Consider the following 26,632-nt stretch of genomic DNA (forward strand, 5'->3'; position numbering starts at 1 on the left):
GTCACTCCCTTCTGTATACTGGTTACGTACTGTTGTGAACCATAAGTATATCCGCTTTTTAGTCTGTTCTCATGTTTTCCTTGAATGCACTACTTAGGCTTTATAACAATTATTCCAAAATATATTAAATTAGTAGGGGCCGATTCACAGAACTAATCTCAGACAAAATCCCAAACTTACTACTTTTGGTATTCACAGAAGGCATTTAGTAGTAGTAAAGTTAGGATTTTGTCTTCAGTTTGACTTAAGTTTGACTTAAGACAAACTTAAGACAGACTTAAGACAGACTTAAGACAAACTTAAGACAGACTTAAGACAAAATCCTAACTTTACTACTACTAAAAGCCTTCTGTGAATACCAAAAGTAGTAAGTTTAGGATTTTGTCTCAGATTACTTCTGTGAATCGGGCCCGTGGATTTTAAGGGGCATATTTACAAGGAGTTAACGTCACCAAAATGTCACTTTTTTCATCATTCTGGTGGTATTAACTCTTTCACCTTATTTACAAGGCGGCGTTAAGCCACTTAATGTGATTCAACGCCGCCTAGTAAATAATGCCCATATTCACGCAGCACTTAGTGTGAAAGGGCCATGCAATGGGTGTTGCACTGGGCGTTCCGCCGCAACACCCATTGCTTTTTGACGCTGCCCCATATTTACAAGGTATGGGGCATAGCCAAAAATACCGCCAGGGAATACATGGTCTTAAGCAGGCGATACGAGGATAAATGGTTTATTTCTTCTTCTATTCTGCTTTTTCTTTGTCTGCTGCAATATGCAGCACATGTAGATATTGCAAATCGCCTGTAAGGATTATAATACTTACCCAATAAGCATCTGTTCTTGGCATGTAGAGCTGTAGATTCACATGCTTTGCATACTCCTGCCATTTAGTGTTGGGTCCGGATGTTTGCAAGTTGTTTTTCTTCGATTAAGTCTTTCCAGTCACCAGGTAAGGTGACTCCTCCTTTTGCTGATAGGGCGCATGGGCATCAACTACATTGTTAGATTGTTTTGCCGTAAGAGGGTGAGAATTTAATAAGTGAGTATAGTAAAGAGATGCCCATGTGTAGGTAATGTAAATAATGAGAACTTCAACAACTACAGGTGTCCGGGGAAGTGGGAGGGTGCATGTGAATCTACAGCCCTACATGCCAAGAACAGATTCTTACTGGGTAAGTAACATTATCCGTTCGAGGCATGTGTGCTGTAGACAAACATGCTTTGCATAGACTATATAGCAGTATTCTTCCAAAGCAGTGGCTTACCAGTAGATGATGCGGTTGTCTGAAAAAGTGTCTTTAGCACTGCTTGCCCTACATTGGCTTGCTGGCATGCTACATCCACACAACAGTGTTTGGTTAAATGTGTGTGGTGTAGAACACGTTGCTGCCTTACAGATGTCAGCTATAGGAAAGTTACCTAAAAAGGCCATAGATGCCCCTATTTTGCGAGTGGAATGCGCTCTAGGGGGCATAGTTCGAAAGTCTGAATGCATTTAACAATCCATCTTGAAATGCCAGATTTAGAGATAGGATTGCCTTTGTGAGGTGGTGCAAATATGACAAACAGTTGCTTTGTTTTACGAAAATCTTTTGTCCTTTCGATATAATACAATAACACTCTCCTGACATCAAGTGTGTGAAGAGCTCGTTCTGCTACAGAATCAGGTTGTGGGAAGAACACAGGTAACTCAACTGATTGGTTAAGTTGGAAAGCAGACACTACTTTGAGTATGAATTTTGGGTTGGTGCGAAGAACTACTCTATCCTTATGAAGCTGAAAGAAGGGTTTTTCTAAGGTTAATGCCTGAAGCTCACCGACCCTCTTTAATGAAGAGATTGCAATGAGGAAGGTAACCTTCCATGAAAGGAACTGTAAAGGACCATTGTGTAATGGTTCAAAGGGTGGACCCATGAGTCTTGTAAGTACAATGTTGAGATTCCCTACCAGTGCTGAAGGTATTCTGGGTGGTATTACTCTTTTTAAGCCTTCCATAAAGGCTTTGATCACAGGGACTTTCAACAAAGATAAATGCTGTCTGTTTTGCAAATATGCAGCAATTGCTACAAGGTGCAATTGAATAGATGTGTAAGCTAGATTAGTTTGTTGTAGGTATAGAAGGTAACAAACAATGTTTTGAACAGAAGCATCTAGAGGATTAATTTTGTTGTTGTTACAATAAATACCAAATTGTTTTCATTTTGCTGCATAACAAGCTCTGGTAGTGGGCTTTCTTGCTTCTTTTAGAATAGTCATATAGTTTGGTGGCAAATTCAAATAACCAAACTCTTTGACTTCAAAAACCAAATCGCTAAGTTGAGCTCCTTGGGGTTTGGTTGTGTGATTCCTTCACAGTTTTGAGTGAGAAGGCTGGAATTGAGGTGCAGCTTTTGATGCGGAACTACTGAGAGTTCCAAAAGTGTACCATGATTGACGGGCCCATGTGGGAGCTACCAAAATCGGTGTGAGCAATTTTTGCTTGAGCTTTCGAACCAGAAACGGAACAAGTGGGTGAGATGGAAAAGCGTAGCCTTTGGAGCGAGGGTGTGGGAACCTGGAGGTGAAGTTTGGGCATTTTACATTGTCCACTGTGGGGAACAGATCTATTTGTGGGAATCCCCATTTTTGAAAGTATGGAAGGAGAATGTGGGGATGAAGTTCTCACTCATGCATTTGCTGGCTCCTTCTGCTGAGGAGGTTGGCAATGTGATTGTTGACTCCTGGAATGTGTTATGCCAGAAGATGAATTTTGTGATGAATTGCCCTGGTCCAGATGGTCTGAGAGAGGTGTGACAGCTGGAGAGAATGTGTCCCTCCTTGTTTTTGTACATAGTACATGGCTATCATTATGTCTGTGCGGACTAGGACCACTTTGCCTATAAGATTTGACTGAAAAGCTTTCGGCACTAGAAATACTGCTAGAAGCTCAAGATAGTTGATGTGGACACGTTTGTGCCTGCGTCCCACAGACCCTGAATAGTGTAATTGTGAATATGGGCACCCCAACCTGTGAGAGATGCATCTGCTGTTAGCACGATCTGTGGAACCGGGTCGATGAAGGGCCGCCCTTTTGATACATTTTGTGGGTTCCACCACCGCAGAGAGCAATGGGTGCGGCTGTCTACCAACACTAGATTTGTTACTTGAGCCTCTGACTGATTCCACTGATGTGCTAAGCATTCTTGTAGAGGACACATGTGTAGTCTTGCATGAGGTACTATTGCAATACATGATGCCATCATCCCTAATAGTTGCCTAAATGTTTTGGCTGGTAAGGTTTGATTGGTTTGAAACTGTAACAGCGGAGTTTGAATATTGCTAATTCTGGAGGCTAGAGCCGTGTGAGTGTTGAGAGTCGTTCCCAGATAAGATTGTATTTGTAAAGGCTGTAGGATGGACTTTTGTGTGGTGACCGAGAAGCCCAATCGGTAGTGTAGATTTAGCGTGGTTTGAGAGTGTTTTAGACACTTCTGGTGTGTTCTGGCTTTGATGAGCCAGTCGTCTAAGTACGGAAGACGTGAATTTGTTGTCTTCTGAGATGAGCTGCCACTACTGCTAGACATTTAGAAAACACTCTGGGAGCAGTAGTTACTCTGAATGGTACTGGGAGAACTGATAGTGTTTGCCTGCTATCAGAAATCTAAGATATTTGCGATGAGCTGGATGGACCGGAATGTGAAAGTATGCATCTTTAAAGTCTAGTGTGGACATAATACGTCTTACTGTAGAAGTGGAAGCACCTGTTGAATCGTTACTATATGGAAATGTTCTGACAGTATGTACTGGTTTAACGCTCTGAGATCCCAAATTTGGGGATTAGAAAGTAAAGAGAGTAAACCCCTGAGCCTTGGTACTGCAATGGAACTGGTTCTATGGATCCTTTTTCTAAGAGAAGTTGCACCTCTTGTTTGAGTAGCTATAAGTGGTCTGACAACAGTTTGTGAGTGCAAGGTGGAATATCTGGAGAACTGGTGGTAAGCTCCAGGCAATAACCATGTCGGATAAGATCGAACACCCATTTGTCGGATGTTATGGATTGAAAAATGGTGAGAAACTGTTGAAGTCTTCCCCTGACAGTTGTTAAATAATCGGGGGTGGAATGTAGGAAAGTCACTGTTTGTTGGGAGAAGAGGAGTAACATGCTGTGGCACCTCTACCCCTACCTTCGGAATTGTTTCCTCTATACCCTACTCTATAAAAACCTCTAGAGGGAAAGGATTGGATGTTGACTTTATAAGAGGAAGCGGATTTGGACACTCCTCTGTAAAAGGAGGGGCAAAAGGAGATTCCATTTGAAGGACCTGGAGCGCTCCCATGGACTTTGCCACTTCCATGTCTTTATCATATTTTCTAAAGCCTGATCAACTTCAGGACCAAACAGTTGTTGCTTGTCAAAAGGGGTGTTTAAAATGTATTGCTGAACCTCAGGTTTAAACCCCGAAATCCTAAGCCATGCATGCCTTTTGAGGAGAATGCTGGTATTTATCTCCCTACCTGCGGTGTAAGCGGCATCAAGAGCACATCTGATAGATGAGTTAGAAATAAGTTTGCCCTCTTGAACTAACTCTTGTGCTTTGCTTTTGTGTTCGTCTGGGAGATATTGGAGCAGTTGCTCCATTTCATCTCAGTGTGCCCTGTCTTACCTAGATAGTAGGCCCTGAGTGTTTGCGAGGTACCAGTGGTTAGCAGCCTGAGCAGCCACTCGTTCCCCTGAGCATCAATAAGCTTAGATTCCTTGTCCGGAGGAGGTGCATCACCAGATGTTTGCCAATTAGCCTTTTTGCAAGCATTGGACACCACTAGGGAGTCAAGAAGTAATTTTCCTTTGATAAACACAGGATCAGATGGACAAGGTTTATATTTGTTATCGACTCTGGGAGTTAAAATACGTGCTCGCACAGGGTCTTTGAAGATGTCATCTGAATGCCTTAGCATGCCCATTAGCATAGGGAGTTTTTGACTTGACCTGTGCGTGGACCCAAGTGTTTAAAATAAAAAGTCTTCCTCTAAGGACTCTTTATGTAAAGATGCCCAATGATACTCTTCTGCTGTAGCAATAAGTTCTTGATAAGCCACATTATCATCCAGTGGTGATGGTGTAATCGTTCCATGGGTCTACAGGCAAATTAGTCTCTTCTTCATCAATATCATCCCCTTCAGGCTGTGTATGTGGAGATTCCTGAAGTGTTATCTGTATAGGATCTAGAATTGGTAAATGTGGAGAAAATGGTGGAAGGGATTGTGGTGCAGGATAAGCAGGGCTGGTAGCCATGTCTTTTGTCTTCTTCAGAGGGATTTTATATGCATGGTCCTCTGAAGGAAGTTTGAATTTGGCTGGTGTTTTAGCAGAAATATGTCCTGTATCAGGATTCATATAAATCTTCTTTTGTTTAGGATCCAATTTAGCTTTTAGAAAGTATGTAATTGGTTTGGGAGGCTCGGAGAGGCTGTCTTTCGGTTTCGGCGCCAAGATAGATTTGCTTTTGGTTGCGAAATGTTTCGGCTCCGAAGCATGTTTTTGTTTTGGAGCGGAGGGTTTCGGCTCTGAACTAGATTTGTCCTTGGAACCAGAGGGTTACGAATCCAAAGATGATTTCAGCCAACTCTGTCCCGAGCCGGAAGTCTTGGCGATTTGTTTTGGTGCCGAGCCAGGAGGCGGGATGTCCGAAACATTATTCCGGTGCCAACCTTGGCTTGAAGGCCGAGGTGGTGCCATAGCCTTATGCTTTTTCAAAAAGGTCTTGGGGGACCAGGGGTCTTAGGTACTCACCGCACCCTTTCCCGATGGCACGTCTTCGTACTCTAGGTCGAACAGAGAAGGCCTCTTCTTCTTCTGACTCCGACTCTTGGACCACTCCATGCTCGGATTTTTCGCCGAAGGTATCCTGAGTGTGTTGAATGCTTTGGTGTTGCATTTCACATTGTCGAGCCCGACGGTCACATAGAGTTTTATTGGACCGAATCAACCTGCAGGAGTCGCAGTCTTCCTCCTTGTGCTCCGGTGGGAGGCACTAATTACAAACTTGATGTAGGTCGGTGTGAGGGTACTTGGTGTTGCAACGAGGGCAGAATTTGAACAGAGTTTGTTCCATCGGCGGAAGAGTGAACCGACGCGGCTAGGCCCGAGGGCCACCCTCGAAGTCTCCGACCGAAGATAAAGTGTTTCCCAAATGATTCATATGTCTAGAGAATAGGGAAATGCATACAAGTACAATACCATCGAGGGTACAGTGGATTGTGCAAGGAGGGGAACCCCAAGGACAGTTTTGAACCGAAGCACAGCAATACACTTCTGAACCCAATGGCGGAAAAAAACTATCTAACAATGGAGTCGACTCCCATGCGCAGTATCATCAAAAGGAAGAGTCACCTTACCTCATGACTGGAAAGACTTCTTTGAAGAAAACCAACTTGCAAACATCCGGCCCCAACACTAGATGGCAGGAGTATGCAAAGCATGTGTATCTACAGCACACATCCCTCAAACATATTGTTTATGTGCAGGAAGGTGTCCCTTCCTGTACATAAACAATTGCCCCTGCGGCACAGGCACCCTAGCAAAATGGTGCTAGGGTGCCTGCGCTGGCATCAGGCAGCTTTTTTTATACCAGCACTGGGGGTAGCACAGGGGTGCACAGCATTCTTGTGAATACGGTGCATCCCTGCGTTTTGAAACTGTCAGAGCACGGTGTTAACAATTTTAGCATAACACCGTGCTACGCCAGTTTCTTGTAAGATATGCCCCCAAATGTCTTATGAAGCCCTATCGATCTAGAGCAGTGTTTCCCAAACTGTGGTCCAGGGACCCCCAGGGGTCCCTGACACTTTCCCAGGGGGTCCGCGGGCAGCAGTTTAAAAAGCACTGCACTTGTATAATTAGCAGTTTTCCAGCAACAATAAAAGTGCCAAGATAACACCAGTGATTAATGAACCTGCTGGAGAGAGATGAGAGTTTTGTCCTGTGGCAGCTTTGAGTTATCTAATGTAGCACAGAGGGTTAATTTGCCTATTGCAAAGAACGTGTACTGTGCATTTTAAATAACAGTATTTTATGTGCATAGGCGAGTGGGTTACTGCTTTTGTCACAAAGATTATTTTGTTACTGTGCAGTCCATAAGTGACAACCGTAATCTAGCACAGTGACCTATAAACTGTCATCAAAGAGCTGCTTGCAAACTGCATGGTACAAGTTAGTAACTTATGTTTTTTCCCTGTCTTTCATTATCCCGATGCTGCTAAAAAGGTTTATTAGGGTGGAAATACATTTTTATTGTTAAAGTCAATGCTAACCACTGTCTTATGTTCTGAATCCCGAGTTTTTTGTGCTTCTTCAGACCAAGCTCTCTTTAAAAATGCCTACCAGTATAAATGACATGTGAATCCTACACCTTGTAGTCCCCTTTACCTTATGTAACATTTTCTATACACTGATTTCCACTTATGATTAATTGTCTCTATATGTGTGTGATGAAAATGATAAACGTGTTGTAGACTGCACCATTGTTTCCTAAATTTCTTTGGGGGGAGAGCCTCCCAAAGCCCCCTTTGTAGTGGTCAGGCACACTCAATGCACTTGGTGTGCACCGTATGGGGACTGGTCTGAAAACATTTGCCAGGGCTGCTTTGGGTTTCCAGTCTGGCCCTGGCAGGAGTAGGAGCCTCGTACTGCGAAATAAAGCCAACCATTTAAAAGGTAGTCACGGAGATGCAACACCAACCTTCCCATTAAAATTTTGTTTTTTGCAAATTCTTTCAATATAAAATACTAAGGGGGATATTTACAAAAGAAGTGGTGGAGCATGTCGTTAGCCTCTGTGGCTTAACGACACGCGCCGCCACTTCAGAAACGCAGGGCTGTACCATATTTACAAGAATATGGTGCAGCCCTACATTTTGCCCTGTGCTGGTGCTACACTTAGCATTGTAGCGCTAACGCAGGCATCCTTGCAACACAGTGCAAGGGTGTCTGTCTGCAGGGGAAGATTGTTTATGTAAAGGAAGGTCCCCTCCTTCCTGCACATAAAAAATCTTGAAATTGGGTTTTGTCACGTGTGTGTGCTGCTTAATGCAGCACACATGGAAGTTACAAAATGCCATTTTTTTAATGATTGTTTATGTGCAGGAAGGGTCATCTTCCTGAACATAAACAATCCAAGGCGTTTTGCTTTTTCCATGTGTGCTGCACAAGGCAGCACACATGGAAAAACGCAAAAATGAGGAGAAATAAAGCATTCCTCCTCGTTTCGCCAAGTTAAGACCTGGTTTTCCCTGGTGTTAATTTTGGCGCTGCCTCCTATTTACCCTGCCTCTGTGAATAGGGGGCAGCATCAAAATCAATGGGTTTTGCGGTGGAATGCCCACTGCAAAGCCCACTACCCACCCCTTTCACGCTAAGCATTGCGCGAAAGGTGGCCTTATTTACAAGGCAGCATTAAGCCATATTAAGTGGCTTACTGCTGCCTTATAAATAAGGCGAAGCCCCTATCGACACACGAACGTTACAAAAAGTGATGTTTCCATGGTGGTAGGAGTTTGTAAATGTGCGCCTAAAATCCTTAGTATTTCGAGTATTTGTTTTGTGTGCACACGTGTTTATTTTTTTCGAATTACTGTTTTAACGTTTGAAATTTAAATCATACAAATTGCTTGGGGGTCCCCGAGTTCCAGTGGTGACTCAGTGGGGTCCTTAGGAGTCAAAAGTTTGGGAACCACTGATCTAGAGTTCTAGGGTTTATAAGACATTGAAAATGCACTTTGCAGACATGGATTCTTGTCACAGAACAAAGCCTAGAAGGCACCCAACCATCCACAAATGCTGTAATTCTGGTCACTGTTGGCCTGATTCACAAACATAACTTACAAGTTTGAGGACATTTCAACTTTGGAATAAGTTTACTACTTTTCGGTATTCACAAACTAGAAATGTAAATTTGCTTCAAAAGTGTAAGTTACAAGTCTCCACCCCCGGTGTAAAGCAATTGGCATACTCTTGTGTGAGTGGGTGATGTCCCTCCCGAAACTCCTCTGACTCCACCTTAATCCCATCCCCTTTTATTGTAAGTCTGCGCTTTTCTCCACCCACTTTTTAATGTCGCAACCAAAATTTGATGCTAAAACATGTATTTACGTATGCAGGGAGTCCACAGTCGGGACGGAGAAATGCGCACGCAAATATCGGTAATGTAGAGGAATAAAACTCTGCATGTAGTTTGTGAATTGCACTTTGGAGTAAATGTTGTACTTCTGCAAAACATTCGACACATTGCAGTTTGTGAATCAGGCCCTGAGTAGTCAGGTTTGCACTTCTTTGGTACGATAGTGCGAATGCTTGTGAACTCGATGTTGGGAAAGACAATGTAAAGATACACCTACAATGTAGGGCTTTGCGGGGTTTGAGTCAACATTATCATGGGTTATCCTCACCCTGCCTATATTTGATGTACAATGTATTAATGTAACAAAAATGCTTTACCAAGCCCAACCACAAAATAGCAGGATAGAAGACTGCAAGTGAATGTCAGGTGGGAATCTGGGGCAAGAATTAATCATTTTATCACAGTGGCCGTTGATGCCCTTACACAGAACTGCAAATCTCCTAATCAACTTACCTAGAATTTTCAGAGATGTCGGTTTAAGATTATTAACAGCGTTTGCAAATGCAGCAACAAGAGGCAGAGCCTCCTGGGACCCATGCATCAAAGAACATTCTGGAAGGAGGAGGAATATAGCCAGGGCATCACGGTGAGCAGGAAGCTGTGAGAGCTCAGGGATAATGTAGTTCTTCAAGCAGGAACTAATCTGAAACAAATATGAGATGAAGATATCTATATAATAAGGGTATTATTTGTATAATCATTTTGAAAAACTTAAAAATACTTACAGAAAGTCAAATTTAATAGTGCCTATTTTTTAGGAGCCTACAGGTAATTCAATTTACATTCTGGATGTCAGAAGTCTAGCTTGAGTTATGAGCAATATTCCATTTATTCTTTATTCCTGAATGGGGGATCCATCATTACACTAGCCACAGCTATATGTTTTAAGTTTCCTTTCTAGCTCTACTGCCTAGTTGAGCATTCCATTGGGGCTCTGAAATATAGCTGGACCCTCATCTGTAGAGAGGACATGTCCACTCCCTGTGTGCAGAAGAGCCCAAACCATATCATGTGGTAACAGCTGCTTCTAATGAATGCTTTCCCACGGTTCATCGTTCAAGTGTTTACATTTAACATGAGACATGTTAAACTATCCCAGCCACCTTATCAGAATTGCAAAAACAACAATTATCAGAATTAGCTTACAGCTCAACACCCTTTACCATGTAACATATAACACATCAGATACCTTAGTCAAGGCGTGTCCCTCCCACTACCCACATTGTCCTTGTGGCACGAAGCAAAATTGCAACATTAGCTGCTCAAAGTTGCCTATCCGCTTAGACCTTCACTCAACATCCGGCAGGCGTAGCCCACAGACCCGTATCACCACCCCTGTCCGAGTATTGTGCACAATTTACAATACTGATTCATATTTGTCTACTTTTGAAATAATTTGCAACAAGCTGCACAAGGTGACATACCAGGTTCATATTCAGCAAACCTTTACATGGGCTACTCGTGTTACACGCTACTCTACTGAATTCCAGGACTAAGATGGACTTACTCCAAAAAGATTTGAAAACCGGGCCACAGTTTTCAAGGGGACACAATTTGTAAAAGTGTTTTCCTTACCTGCTGTAAAACCTGTTCACGATTTGCAATCATGTCAAAAAAGTGGGAGGCGGCTTTGAGGTCAATCCACGATATATCTGAAGTTTTACAAAGTTTCTCTCTATCGAAAAGAAAGGACACAAGTTTGAGAAAAGCCTTGAAATTACTTTCATACAACAGTAAATAAAAATATTGAGCATCATCATTCAAAAATGTTGGTCTGTGAACACCCAGAGGCCACAAAGACAATCAATGATCAAGCAACAGTATCATTTACACACTAATCGAATCCTGAAACCTAATGCCACAATTGATTTAGGTTCTGTCAAAGGCCCAGGCACTGCAAGCTGAATTTGAATGCGTACTAGACATGAGAGTATACAGACATCAATGTGTACTAGACGTGAGAGTATACAGACAATCTTTAAAGAGAAAGGCAAGAAATATTAGAAGATCCCCAAGGAATGGCAACAGACTGCAGGTAGAGAAAATAGCAATAAGATCCACGTTACGTAACATGTTGTTGACCAAAACCTTCACTTGGCACTGGGCCCATTCCTGTGTGCCCTAAGCAGTTCAGTTTGTGTCCCTTTGCACAACCTGAACCCTGCAGGAAATATACAGTGTACACTCCTTCTTTGTATCTCATCTTCTCACATCACACACGGATGGAGGTGTGGGTTGGCCAGACTTGTAAGCGTGATGCAACTCGTCGACCACCGATATGCATTTCTATCCTCCCTTTCGTGCTTCGACTCGGGGAAGGAGGCGAATTCCTGGCTGGCGCATTTTGTGACTTAGAAAATGCGTCAATCTACTATTGCCATCTACATATAAATATATGGGGAAGACAAACTAAGTCTGCTTGAGCTTCCCAATGGGAAATCCTTCTCTGCACTAGAGTCCTTCAAAAAGCTTGGGGTATCTCTGTTAGAACTCTGTAGTAATAAGCAAACCCTTTTCCAAATCGACACAGACTATCCGGGACCACCTTCCAGCTTCTTCTCAAGGAACAGCTCTAGTCTGCTACCAGGACCACAGACAATGGGAGAAATGTGGTTACCTTTCTGGACATTAAATGCACTGACTGAAGTATTAAGGATCATTGTGGTGGGGGATTGGGCTGATGCCTTGCAAAAGCCATTGGATCAGGTGGAGGTCCCTCAAGCCTGCATATCATGAGCACCTACCGTAGCTCAGACCTGGAATCTTTGAGAACCTCTTTTTTGCCATTACCTGTTGCCATGAACCAATTCTTCAGTCCTTAGGTGCAAACAGGATCCCTAGGTGACTTTCAGCAGCTGCGCAGATGATCCTGTACTCGTGCTTTGAGCAAATCTACATAGATTTGAATTGCTATCTTGTCTGGGAGACATGCAAATGTATGAGGAAAAGAGATGCTCATGTCACATAGGGGATCTGGAGGAGAAGCTGTGGAAGAAATGAGCCTCAAGGGAGCCACCAAAAGGTGATGGGTGGAATGTTTGCAAAAGTCTCAGTCAAGGGCATTACCAGGCATTCCATCGTTTTTTGGCCAACTACGCCGCACCAGGTGTTTAGCAACTACAAGCAGTATCTCTGAGTTTCCCCACACACCCCTCTGAGATGTAGAAGGAGGAAAGAGGAGGTTAGTCTGAGCATGAGGCTACTTTAATTGAACTCTTATCTACAGATACTGTCGCAGCTCAGGTCTTCCTCATCTTGCCACTGACGCCAACAGGGTAGAAATAATGTACATAAGGCGAAAGAGTGGACGGTAATTCATTCATTACAATTCAATCAGTGTTAATGATTTTCACTGCACATCCTTTCTCGAACTTTCTGTATAGACAACAAAATGCCACAGGGGTAAATGAAGACTAAGAGACGGAGAATGAAAGGAGGATCTATTCTCAGTGAGACTCTTGGACATATAACTATTTGTCAGTCGTGTCCTGAAATGGTTAAAATGTGCATGGTTATTTATCCAGCTCATATGCTGATTTGGCCTTCATGTGAATGTTCCAAAATTCTTCCCACTAATGAGGGAATACACCAATCTGTGTGAGCTTCTCTTTAGGTGGGCGTCAACTCGTGCAAAGCCCCTTGAAAAAGAAAATGCAGCCTTCAACCTAAGTGTAAGAAGAGAACTTGCTACATTTCCAGAAAAGGTCTAATTTTCAGGAGGTTGCCTGGGTGTAGGAGGACTCAATTAATTAGCTTACATTAAAATATATTTCAATGTTATTTGCAATACTAGAAATTTAAATACTTGCAGGACAAACCAGAACATATTCAAGAAGTGCATTCATGAAGGGGAAAAAGGTCTTTCTGTATGACCCATTGGGGTGGCTATAGTTTATCAGGGGGTGGTTTCAGAAGGGATAGTGAGAAACAGGTGCTGGAGCTTTTGAAGTTGCTTTGAAGAAATGGACAATTGTTGGTGATGGATTTGCAGAAATGGTTTTAACTCAAAGTATATTTTGTGGTACATATTACGAGCACAAGAACTTACCTTGGTTGCAAGAAACTTCCATTGATACACGCTACGGATGAAAAGATTTGTTTGATTTCCCTAGGATTAAATAAAAAATACAATTTTAGATACAATTTAAAAGTGGGAATATATTTTCTCTGCATCAGGTACTATGAGAAGCCCCAAAGCCAAGGGATGAAACACATATTAAAATGTAACTACCTTTCAAAATGCTAGTCAATTAAGTTTTATCCAGACAGCAAAAAGAACACATTAGATGATGGACAGCGGGTGCTTTGATATTCACACAAGATAACCCTAAAGCCCATTCGAGACATAGGAAATCCAGTGGTAACACATGTAAAAATTCCTTTCCATAATGCAATGGCTTTCTTTAACACACGCTGTATGACGGTGAATCCTATTTATTTATTTATTTATTTATTTTTTTGAACTTGTAAGGCGCAACAGCCACCCAAAAAGGGTTTCCCGGCGCCGAGATACAGCAAGGAATGTCAGGGGCGAATACTAGCTATTCTAGTTATTGTTCGAATAACCAGGTCTTAACATTTCTTTGAAACCTGACATAGTTATCTTCTTTTCGAATGAAAGGAGGGAGTGCGTTCCAGAGGGACGGACCAAGGTAGGCAAACGATCTGCCTCCCATTCTTGCCAATTTAACTCTTGGAACACAAAAATTAGAATGTGATTGTGAACGGAGACTACGCTTGGGGAAGTAAGGATGGGCCAAAGCAAGAAGGTATTTAGGTGCTGTACCTGCCTTGATTCTGAACATATATGTGAGGGCTTTGAAGCGAATTCTGCTATCAACCCTGAGCCAGTGAAGCTCACGGCGGTAGCTTGAGACCTCGGAGTTTTTAGGAATTTTACACAGCAAACGGACTGCGGCATTCTGAACAAGTTGCAGTCGACTGACTACAGCTTTATTTGACCCGAGATACAAAATGTTACCATAGTCAAGCCGGGAAGTAATGAGGGCATTGACTACAGTCTTCTGAGTAGAAGGTGGCAGCATCCAGATAATTTTCCTCAACCATTTAATAATGGTGAGGCAAAGCCCAACAACTTTATTGACCTGTTTACTCATTGAAAGGGCACTGTCCAAGATGAAACCCAGGTTGCGAACTTGAGTCACTGGTGTGGGAAAAGCAGCCAACTTGTCAGGCCAGTGAGTGGGATTCCAGAGTTCTTGCTGTTTTCCTAAGAGAAGGACCTCTGTCTTGTCTCCATTAAGTTTTAATTGGTTTCTCGTCATCCAATTAAGGATGTTTTGAAGTCCAAGTTTGAGGGGAGATGAAGAAGATGTGACTGGTTCGGATAGGGAAAAGATAATTTGGGAATGATCTGCGTAAGTCATAAGGGAGAGTCCAGATTGTTCTGCTAAATCAGCTAAGGGTCTGAGATAAATATTAAAAAATAAAGGGCTCAATATAGATCCCTGAGGCACGCCGTGGGGGGCATTGAACAATTCAGAGCAGGCCGTAGAGGATGTTATTTGGAATGTCCGGTCTCCCAAAAAAGAACGAATCCAATCAAGTGCTTTACCCCGGACACCATTCCTATACAATGCCTTAATGAGGATTTCATGCGATATAGTGTCAAAGGCCGCGCTCAGATCAAGGAGCACGAGCGCGACCGTCTGACCTTTGTCAAGGAGATTGCGGATATGTTCCGTGACTCCAAGAAGAGTGGTTTCCGTCGAGAAACCAACTCGGAAACCAGATTGTGAGGGGTGCAGGAGAGAGTTCTTTTCGACAAAGGTGGATAAAGCCGTGTGGACATGTCATGCACTTGTAAAATGCAGGGAGCAGGGAAATGGGTCTATAGTTTGCCAAACATTCCGGGTTAGCTGTAGGCTTTTTTAACAGAGGCGTGACCACGGCGTGTTTCCAGAGAGTCGGGACTGAGGAAAGTTCAAATGAAGCGTTGAGCGAATCAACTATAACTCCTAAGGACTGGTCATCAAGTTGTTTGATGAATTTAATTGGGACGGGGTCCCTGGGGGAACCGGACTTAGTGTTTTTAAGAATGGTTTTCATTGTGTCTACCGTAATGAGGGGCCAAGATTCCAAGGTATTTTCACCGAAGGAGGCAAGTTCCAAATCGATGGAAAGGGGAGATATGGTGTTGTTGGTTTTTATGTCCCTGATGATTTTTTCAATTTTCTCAGAAAAGAAACATGCAAGATCTTGGCATTGTTGTGAGTTTAGTGGGGGAGCCACGGCTGTGGCGTGGGCACCAGCTAGATCCTTGACCAGGTTAAACAGAGTTTTCGACTTGTTAGTTGCTTCCGTGATAGAATGGGACACAAAGGCTGCACGAGTTTTTGCACAGGAGGAGTGGTATAAATTCCTGGCCACGTGATAGATGTTTTTAGCTTCAGGGTCGTAGTCTTTACGCCATTTTCGCTCCAATGCCTTACATCTTGATTTTTCTATTTTTAGGAGATCATTAAACCATGGAGCAGGATGACGGTGTCTGTTACTTTTGATGGAAGTGGTAGATAAGCAGTGGTCAGCAGCGTCGCTGAGCCATTTATGAGTGGCTTCAGCCAGGCTATTCATGTTATGGACCTTCCTAGGAGGATTTTCATGAAGTGCCTCATTTAATTTGGCCATGTCAAGTGACTTCCAATTTTTCCTCGATATAACAGAAACGTCGGGTGTCGTGAAAGCGGTAGGTAGAAGTTTTATACTCAATTCAATTAAATAATGGTCCGACCAACAGATAGGAGATGTGTTGTGCCATTTGAGCTCGGTAAGGTTGGAGAAAATGGGGTCGAGCAGGTGACCTTTATTATGAGTCGGTCCAGTATTAATTAAGGTCAAATTTAGGGCCTTCAAGTCATCAAGTAAATTAGTACAAGCGGGAATGGATGGATCCTCCAAGTGTAAATTTAAGTCACCAATGAGTGAGAAATTTTTTGATGCAATATAGTAAGGAGTAATATAGTTTGCTAAGTTGGAAGCCTATATGGAGGAATTTCCGGGGGGCCGGTATAACAGTATGCCGGACATTGTATAGTTAGGATTCAGGGAGATTTTGAAAAAACCCGCTTCACAGTCAGGGATGGTAATTTGTTCAAAAGTACACTTTACATCTCTATCGAAAATGATAGCAATTCCACCTCCTGACTGGTTTTGTCTGTCAATCCTAGTGATAGCATAGTTAGCGGGGAGGGCAGAAGCCACATCAGGGCCCGCACTCTCGTGTAGCCATGTTTCTGTCAGAAAGAGGACACTAGGATTTGCCTCTAATAAGAGGTTGAAAATGTCCAGTCTCTGCTTGGGTAGTGAGCGGCAGTTCGTACTATAGAGCACGAATTTCTTTCCCTCAACAAAACTAGGTTGTTTGTGTTTCCTATGTCTTCTAGCAGCATCAGGGAACGGTTGGAGGATGGTTGTGGTAAGCTTGCACTTATTACACGACACCATTCCAGTACTATGGAGATTGAGTGTGGTGCAACTTGGGTTGGGAATTGGGCGAAGCGCTCGAAGTTCCAGCGAGGATCTTACCAGCTTCCTGTGGTCGGGGGGTGTATAGCCTTCTGCCCCAAGCCCCGTACTGGCCCGGACGGGCACAGACGGGCTAGTCTTCGGCGTGCTGAGTGCGTGCCCGCTGCGCTCGTCCGCTGCGCTTCCAAGGCATGTGCATAGTTATGGGGAGGGGAAGGGGGTGTGGCTAACTGCGAGGGGCGTGGCCAGGTGACTCGTCGGTGGCAATGGCGGCTAAGGACTCGCCCTTCTCGTCCCAGCACTGGATCAGCAGTTGGGGAAGATGACCGGCCCAAAGCACCAGAAGCGCAGGTAAAATGCAATACAATCACAACAATATAGCAATGTGCAAATAGCGCGTATGACAAGTTTAAAAAAAAGAGTTAAGAAGCAACACCCCCGGCTTCCGCCTCAAGGGTAGCTGTAAACACCGGCTCGTAACTCAGCAACGGCGTTAAATACGACGGAAAGGGGGCGTGGCTAACTGCGAGGGGCATGGCCAGGTGACTCGTGGGTGGCAATGGCGGCTAAGGACTCGCCCTTCTCGTCCCAGCACTGGATCAGCAGTTGGGGAAGATGACCGGCCCAAAGCACCAGAAGCGCAGGTAAAATGCAATACAATCACAACAATATAGCAATGTGCAAATAGCGCGTATGACTAGTTTAAAAAAAAGAGTTAAGAAGCAACACCCCCGGCTTCCGCCTCAAATGTAGCTGTAAACACCGGCTCGTAACTCAGCAACGGCGTTAAATACGACGGAAAGGGGGCGTGGCTAACTGCGAGGGGCGTGGCCAGGTGACTCGTGGGTGGCAATGGCGGCTAAGGACTCGCCCTTCTCGTCCTAGCACTGGATCAGCAGTTGGGGAAGATGACCGGCCCAAAGCACCAGAAGCGCAGGTAAAATGCAATACAATCACAACAATATAGCAATGTGCAAATAGCGCGTATGACAAGTTTAAAAAAAAGAGTTAAGAAGCAACACCCCCGGCTTCCGCCTCAAGGGTAGCTGTAATCCTACATACATGAGTGCAGGCTGTAGGAGTGTAGTGAGCTTCTCTTTATTTTTTAGTAACTGAATAGGTTGCTTTGTCCACCATTAGACCAAAGATGTGGAGTACTGTACTGATATAAGAATATTGATTGAAGACTGCCGTCAGGAAAAATATATTTTTGGGGCAATTTTAGTGTTTCCTTTGTAGGTGCCCATGTTATCTTTGTCCTAAGCTTCCACTGCTAGCGACAGATAGGTACAGAGCAGTTGCGTCTCTGGTACTGTAACTGTGTCAACGCAATTATTATATAAGTAATGGAATGGCTTTGCTTTCCCCCTAATGCCCTCTAGCGCTTGCTTCCTACCTGGGTGTACTGCATGACTCACCCTCAATATCTTTCTACCAACATAACAGCGGAAAAATAGCAGGACAACAGCTGCGGGTGGGGAGGCTGGGTTACTGAACTGAAAGGAGTTAGACACAAATAGTGCAGGAAATCCTAGACAACAAATTGATATTTCCTTACTTTTGTACTCTCCTACCATAGAGTCCATCTCCCTCCTACCATACCCAATAAAGAAACCAATCAACTGATGTCTCACCAAGCACTTCAGCAACCACGAGCTCCTCAATGCTATGCAGTCTGGACTCAGGCCCAACCACAGTACGGAAACACTCATCGCCATCACAGACACCAACATGATCCATAATAGAGGAGACACGACAGTGCTTATGCATCTGGACCCCTCTGCAGCATTTGACACAGTCTCACACCCATTCCTCACATGGCGTCTGCACGAGATTGCCATCAAAGGACCCTCTGTCTGCTGGATCTGCTCCTCCTTAACAGATAGAGCACAAGCTGTCAGCTTGGTACCTTACTCCTCGGAAGCCCCCAAACTTGTCTGTGGAGTGCCTCAAGGTTCATCGCTCAGCCCCACCATCTTCAATGCATCTATGATCCCTCTGCCCAATGTCATCTGTGCACACATCAACATCCTCTCCAACACCAACGGCACGCAGCTCATTCTCTCCCTCTCGGACAAGACCCTCAACACAAGAAACAAGTTCACTGTCTGCATGACCAAATTCACAAACTGGATTAAAGCCAACTGTCTCAAGCTCAAAACGAATAAGACAGAAATAGTGCTCGTCAGCAAGAACAGCTCCTCATGGGATTCCCAATAGTGGCTAGTCAAACTCGGACCCACACCCAGAACCCACATCAGGAACCCCAGAATAATCATTGACAAAAAACTGACTGCACAAGTCAACGCCATCACTGCATCCTGCTTCCACACCCTGAAGATGCTGTGGAAGATCTCCAAATGGCTCCCAAGTAACACAAGAAAAACTGTCACTCACTTAGGATTATGGGAACACCTTCTGCGCCGGCATCACCAAGAAACTCACTAGAAGACTACAAACCATCCAGAACTCAGCAGCAGACTCATCCTTATCCTCCCACACAGAACTCACATTACAACACACATCAGGGAACTACACTGGCTTACAATACACAAACACCCTCAATTCAAACTCCTCAGACACATGCTCCTGGGTTTTACTCTAGCCAAGCGAGATATAGCGAGGGCGTGGAAGGCGACAGTCGCACCTTCACTATCTCTCTGGAAGACCGGTCTCGATTTTTGTATGGGACTGGAGGCCCCCATCTATGTGGCACGGGGCTGCCCCCGTAAACATTATAAAATATGGAAGCGCTGGGCGGACTACAGGGGACTGGACTTAGAGCTCATATTGGAGGAATAGTTGGGTGGGTGGTGGACCATCTCCCTCTAGCTTTAAAGAGGCATGGCACACTGGAGTACCAGGCACAGCCGGGTCTGGGGGGTATGGGTCATGGACGGAACAGAATAGTAGTCGTGCATAGATCTGCTGCTTTGACTGGATGGACAGTGCGATGGGTGGGGGAGTGGGGTGGGGGGTGGTGTTATGTTTTTTTAAGGGAGGGGACTGCTTTGGTTCTGCATGTCTCTTTTGTAGTCTGTATACGATACTTCATGAGAAAAATGTCAAAGCTGGTATGTTGTCTTTTGATATGGTTGAAGTCTCTGGGTCACAGAGCATCGCTGGATGTGTCTTTGACGAATAAAATTTGTTTACAAAAAAAAAAACTCCTCAGACACACATTCAAAGTACTCCACAACTCAGGCCCCACCTATTGGAACAGTCAGATCTCCTTCCCCCAACCATCCAGACACCTCTACTCAAAACCATTCCACGTATACATAGAGCTAGATCTGGGGGCCAAGCATTCTCTTACATCGGTCCTAAAGCGTGAGACGGCGTCCCTCTCCACATCAGAGCCTCCTCCTCTCTTCTTTAATCCTGCATGAAGCTGAAAACCTGGCTTTTCAATTAACCAACCTACCATAGGTAGGGCTAGGCCCAGAAACCTTTGCTTCGCAGAACTCATTCTTGTGCACATACATAGAACCAGATCAAGAGGACGGCGTTCTCTTTCATTGCTCCTAAAGCGTGGAACAGCCTCCTACTCCACATCAGTGCCCCCTGCTCTCTTTTTGAGTTCTGTAAGAAGCTGAAGACCTGGCTTTATAATTAACCAGCCTAGCATAGGCAGGCTAGGAGGCACACACACACCTGCTCATCATCAGAACACCCTCAGGGGTGATAGTACCCTTTACAAATACACATAACATACTCTTATACACAGAAACCTTCCAGCATAACCAGTGAGTCAGATAACTTAGCAGAAGCTAAATGAGAAAGTGATGGAGACAGCTAGACAAGAATAAAAATTAGCTAAGCGATTTCTTAAGGTCATCTGTTCGATTCTGCATCTGGTCAGAGATCAGCACTTGCAGAAGACTCACTGAATAGTGCAGGTGGCTACCTTAGAGAGGCTCATTGGGGGAAATATCTCTAGAGAGCAAATAACGCTTGCATGCTGAATACATTTTGACCCCAGAGCTCCTCCCCTATGTCGAAGCCCTTACTGAGGTTATACGGATAGACACCAGCAGTAAAATAGGTTGGATTTCCAACGTTAGGAGAATTATGTCAGTACTGGGGCTTCAAGCGCATTGGGACAAGCAGGACCCACCAAGGAAAGAAGAGCTCAAACGTTTGTATTGGTAATGGGTGGACCATCAAGAAACCAAAAAACAAACGTGGGCAGATTAACAGCAGAATTTTATCTTCATAAACAGACCAGACACTTCGAGCCCTTTTTAGATATAATCCAGGTCCCTCGAAACAGGATGCTATTCATCTACTTTAGGTTTGGCACGCATCCTGTCCACGAAACAGCAAAATAGCATCCATGCAACCAAACTCCAAAGGACTGCCCATACTGCAGGGCCCCAGTAGAAAGTGTTGCCCACGTCATGTTTGCTTGCAAGGCATATAACACCCGAGGGTAAAGTGGCTAAAACTGATTTTCCGGCAATTGGGCACACAGGACTATCGGGCCGCCCTGCGCATCCTTAGATCAGATACCAGACCTCTCTTTGTTTGTTGTGTGGCAAAGTTTCTCAGTCATGCATGGTTTATTAGAAGGAAGACTTAGACAGGAATGACACAGCATTCAGCTGAATGATGCTGACACGCAATTGCTGTAGGGCTCAAAGGCTGGCTATTTAAGTTTTATATACATATGTTATGCACATGCACTTTACTGACCTTAACCTCTCCGCGATGTTGGTCTAAGGAGGGCTGGTATTTCTATAGAGGTCTGCTGGGGGTTGCAACTTGAGTCTAACACAAGGGGTTTTAATAAGAAGCACTGTTATGCTGCTCTATCCCTCTTATTTTTAATGAATCACATGTATGCTTTTATTGATATATGTGTATCAACTCTTTTACTGCTGATCCCTGTAACTGCACCCTACACCGCGGGTGCAGTGGTGCACCATGATGGATTGCTTGTATATATTATTTTTTAAATGATGTTGTATGGAATGTCTATCTTTTCTTCTTTGATATAAAATGCCATTTGTATAGCTTTTATGACATGAGCTGTCGAAATAAAACTTATACAACAAGAACACCTTTTGAGAGAAAATTCCTTGGCAGGAGTGACAATATGATATCCAGGGGATGGATGCCTTGAATTCTGGTTCCCCAGGGTATTTCCTTCAATTCCAATCAAAAACTCATGAGATGAACTGCTGGTGTGTGTAGTGTATTCAGTAGATAACATTATAAACAAATAAAATAATTTTCTCTGTTCTGCATCCACGAGGCCTTGTAAATGACACACCCACTACAACAGCAATTTAGCTAGTCACTTATCTCATTGTACCACCCTTGAAGTACACAACTAGGATCTTCGTACTTTTGTTCAGTACTCTGTTGTTTCCTAGCTAAGTTTACGCTGTATGAGTACCCACATGTACTTAAAAACAATGGGTTAATCTCGGAGTGGATACAAGCCTCCACAAAGGATGTTTCGGTTGTAATTATAATCTTGTCCAATTGAAAAGTAATGCATGACTAAGATGCTGCTTTGAAGCTCAGTGAGATGTTGAGCTGAGGTAGATGCCATTAAAAGGTTTGTGTACCGGTCATCAAATGTATGGGACAGGCTGATATGGCTTTGTTTGGCTGCTATACCTATGAGGATGAGGCAATATTCATATGCTTCCGAGGATGTCCTTTTCTCACAATGGAAACACAAGACATAAACTATTAGAGTGGTGTTTGATTGATTGAATTCATAAATAAATCTGATAAATACATCTGCTTCTTGGAATATTTCTGAAGACTTGAATTGTGTCTAAGTCCCTCGGGCAGGTACCAATTTGCATTCTAGTATCACCAGGGTGGGATTCAGTCCTCGAGAAATCACCTTGCCCACTCGCTATGGCGAGTCAAATTTTATCAGGGTGAGCTCGTTTTCCAGCCTCCTGGCCCGGTCTGGCTAGAAAGTTTGAGCTGGCACAGAAGAGGTGCTCTGTTCATTTAGAAAGTGAATGAGCAATAAAGATGCCTTCACATTTCTTGTGTGTTCAATGACAGAGGTCAAATGACAGCTTATGTCTTCTTACACCTTTCTGCTTATTTTATTCTGGAGACAGATGTTTACAACATTCTTTATCTTTGTAGTCAGAGAAAGAAAAGTAAAGTAAACTGTCTGGCAATGGTACTGGCTGTGTGAAATGCAAGTATGTAGGATGTAATTTCTTGCTAACACACAACATTTACATAGCTTGTAAATGAACTCTACAAATATTTCAAAATATATTTCAGTAGAAATGAAAGCACGTTCTTTGTAATTCTGAAGTCTGATGGAAACAAATGCTTTAATAAGGTAAAAAGAAATCAGAACACTTTACTTGGTGATGTGGAAATGATAAATATTTGCAGGGACCCAATTTCCACAAATTATCCCTTTGTTGCCATATAGTTTGATCAGTAAAACGTCATGTCAGTGGGAAAGTTTGAGGCCATTTCAATGGAAATGTGCTGTATGTATATGACAGTGCACTACCACATCATGCTTTAGTAATACATATATATATTTACACACCTGTTTATTGCTTTAATGTGTGGCTAACCAAATAGAAGGTACAACCAAGGTAGACCATCACAGCAAAACAAAAAACATCTGTTTAACAAGATTAGTCAGTGTGACAATCGGACCCAAACATTACAGTACCTGGATAAATTACAAAGCGTTAATCTTAATCTCTGTCAATGAAGAACCTGAAAGCCACAGGCCATAAATCTTTTGATGTTTGGAGGTGCAACCTCACCATTTATACATTTCTTTTTTGGCCCTAAAGCTGTAGTCCGTTCCCTGAGACCAAGTGGATACTAGGGTGGTCAGGGGATCTCCAGCATCTGGCTGTGTCTCTTTTGGCTCCCAGATAGCCGATTCAAGCTACCAGTCTCTGGTGTCTGGTGTACACCCAGCCTTCCATTATCACCAGAAGGGCCACCTTTGGGTCCAGGGCTTCAGAGGTTTCTATGAGGGATGCAAGTAAATTGTGTGTTGAATTTCAGTAGGTGATTATGGTGGGGCAGACCCATATGACATGGAAAAAGGACCCCTTTGGGTCTCTACATCGCAGACAACACGCCAACTCAGCCCACTTCATTTTCCTCAACCTGACCAAGCTGTAGTATACTCAGTGGATGTAGTTCAATTGTATGAGCTTAACACTGAAGGTGATGGTCAACAACCACAAGGCTATTTTAGTTTTACACCTGCCGTTGTCATCATGTTCCCGTACATTGTCTTCCCAACTCTCACATAGTTTTTGTAGAGGGTCTGGAACATTGGCAGGAGGGACCTGTAGAGGCTGGAAGGAATATGCTACTTACCAGTATGCATCTGTTCTTGGCATGTAGAGCTGCAGATCTAAACACTGTGCATAGATCGCCATCTGGTGTTGGGCCCGGATGTTTGCAGTTTGTTTTTCTTCTTGGACAGTGTTTGGAAGTCACGAGTTCGGTGACTCCTCCTTCGGTCCGTACTGCGCATGGGCTTCGGCTCCATCCTCAGATTGTTTTTCGCCAGCAGGGAAAAGATGGAGCGTAGTGATAATAGTAAAGAAACCCATGTGTGTTGTATCTAAATAAGATAGACTGGAACGGATACAGGTAGCCGGGGAGGCGGGTGGGCGTGTATAGATCTGCAGCTCGACATGCCAAGAACAGATGCATACTGGTAAGTAGCATATTCCGTTCGAGGCATATGAGCTGGAGATTATACACTGTGCATACATTATATAGCAGTACCCAACCCTAGTGGCGACCACCGGTATCCGTTGCAGTGGTTTGAAACAGTGTCTTTAATACAGCCTGGCCCAAACTAGCTTGTTGTTTGGTGTGCACATCTACACAGTAATGTTTTGTGAAGGTGTGCGGTGTTGACCATGTGGCTGCTTTGCAGATGTCATCTAAGGGTATGTTCCCTAGAAACGCCATAGAAGCCCCTATCTTTCTTGTAGAGTGGGCTTTAGGTGGAACAGATAATGTTCTTTTTGCTTTGTGATAGCAAATTTGTATGCATTTTACAATCCACCTAGCTATCCCTGATTTTGAGATGGGGTTGCCTTTATGTGGTGGAGAGAACGAGACACACAGCTGTTTAGTCTTTCTAAAAGATTGCGTTCTTTGTATATAGTAAAGTAAAGCCCTTTTAACATCAAGTGTATGTAGAGCCCTTTCTGCAACAGATTGAGGTTGCGAGAAAAAAACCGGTAATTCCGCCGATTGATTGAGATGGAAGGGGGAAATGACCTTGGGCATAAATTTTGGATTTGTGTGAAGTATCACCTTATTGTGATGTATCTGTAGAAAAGGTTCTTGTGTAGTGAACACTTGTATTTCACTAACCCTTCTAAGGGAAGTGATAGCTACGAGAAAAGCTGTTTTCCAAGTAAGGAACTGTAGCTCACATTTATGCATTGCTTCGAAAGGCGGTCCCATCAGCCTTGTAAGAACTACGTTTAGATTCCACACAGGTGAGGGTGGTGCTCTTGGTGGAATTACTCTTTTAAGGCCTTCCATGAAAGCTTTAATAGCAGGCACTCTGAAAAGTGATAAATGCTGTCTGTTTTGCAGGTAAGCAGCAATTGCTGCTAGGTGTAAACGGATGGATGTGTATGCCAGGTTACACCTTTGTAGATGGAGCAGGTAACATATGATGTGCTGTATGGATACATGTAAAGGGTTGATTGTATTGTTACGGCAGTAAATAAAAAATCTTTTCCACTTTGCGGCATAGCATGCTCGAGTGGTAGGACGTCTGGCTTCCCTGATAATGTTCATGCAATCAGGGGGAAGGTTAAGGTATCCAAATTCTAAGATTTCAGGAGCCAGATCGCAAGGTTGAGCTGAGCTGGGTCTGGGTGCCTGATCTCTCCATGGTTCTGGGTTAGGAGGCATGAGGACAGGTGTAATTTTTGGTGTGGTACCACTGAGATCTGTAGTAGTGTGGTGTACCACGGCTGCCTGGCCCATGTTGGAGCTACCAGAATGAGTGTGAGGGAGTGCTGTTGTAGCTTCCTTACCACTAATGGAATTAGCGGGGGGCGGAAAGGCGTAAGCAAATTTGCCTGACCAGTTCATTCATATCGCATTGCCTTTGGACAATGGGTGTGGGTATCTGGCGGCGAAGCTTGGGCATTTTTTGTTTTCGGGGGTGGAGAAGAGGTCTATCTGAGGATGCCCCCACTTGTGAAAGAAGGGGTGAAGAACTTGTGGATGCAGTTCCCATTCGTGCATTTGCTGAGTTTGTCAGCTGAGCAGATCTGCCATGGTGTTTTGTATCCCTGGGACATGTTGTGCCAGGAGAAAGACTTTTTGCGGGATTGCCCATCTCCATATGCTCTGTGCTAATCGAGAGAGCTGTGGAGAGTGTGTCCCCCCTGTTTTTGAATGTAGTACATTGCAGTCATATTGTCTGTGCGAATGAGGACTGCTTTGGCTGAGATTTGTTTCTGAAATGATTTCAGGGCTAGAAAGATCGCCAATAACTCCAGATGGTTTATGTGGAGTAACTTTTGTTGTGGCGTCCATATACCTTGCACTGTGAGGTGTAATAGATGCGCTCCCCAACCGGAGAGCGATGCGTCCGTTGTTAGAATTACCCGAGGAACCGGGTCCAGGAACGGTCGCCCTTTGGAAAGATTTGTGGTGTTCCACCACTGCAGAGAGCGATGGGTGCGACCATCCACCAACACCAGATCCGTCAGTTGCCCCTGGGCCTGGTTCCACTGGCGTGCTAGGCACTCTTGGTGTGGACGCATGTGGAGTCTTGCAGGAGGCACTATGAAAATGCAAGATGCCATCATCCCTATTAGCTTCATAAACACTCTTGCTGGGAGAGAGTGCCGAGGAATGAATCTTTGACGCAAGGCTTGTATGCTTGCGATTCTGGCTGGATTGGGATAGGCTATAGCTTTTGAGGTGTTGTGAGAAGTTGGCCTGGTATATGATGTTCACTAGTTAAAGTGACCACCTT

General features: G+C 43.9%; 1 protein-coding gene across 2 annotated transcripts in view; it reads right to left on the bottom strand.

Annotated features, from left to right (window-relative positions):
• HERC5 (HECT and RLD domain containing E3 ubiquitin protein ligase 5) overlaps positions 1 to 26,632 on the bottom strand; it is a 361,249-nt gene that overhangs the window by 175,810 nt on the left and 158,807 nt on the right. For both annotated transcript variants that reach the window (XM_085635568.1, XM_085635578.1), the window contains exons 10-12: positions 13,208 to 13,267; positions 10,735 to 10,834; positions 9,613 to 9,802 (exon numbers count right to left, since the gene is read on the bottom strand). In XM_085635568.1, the coding sequence (XP_085491694.1) occupies positions 9,613 to 9,802; positions 10,735 to 10,834; positions 13,208 to 13,267 (350 nt within the window). The remainder of the gene's footprint in view (positions 1 to 9,612; positions 9,803 to 10,734; positions 10,835 to 13,207; positions 13,268 to 26,632) is intronic.

Source organism: Triturus cristatus, chromosome 2_1 (assembly GCF_964204655.1).
Source record: "Triturus cristatus chromosome 2_1, aTriCri1.1, whole genome shotgun sequence".
NCBI lineage: Eukaryota > Metazoa > Chordata > Amphibia > Caudata > Salamandridae > Triturus > Triturus cristatus.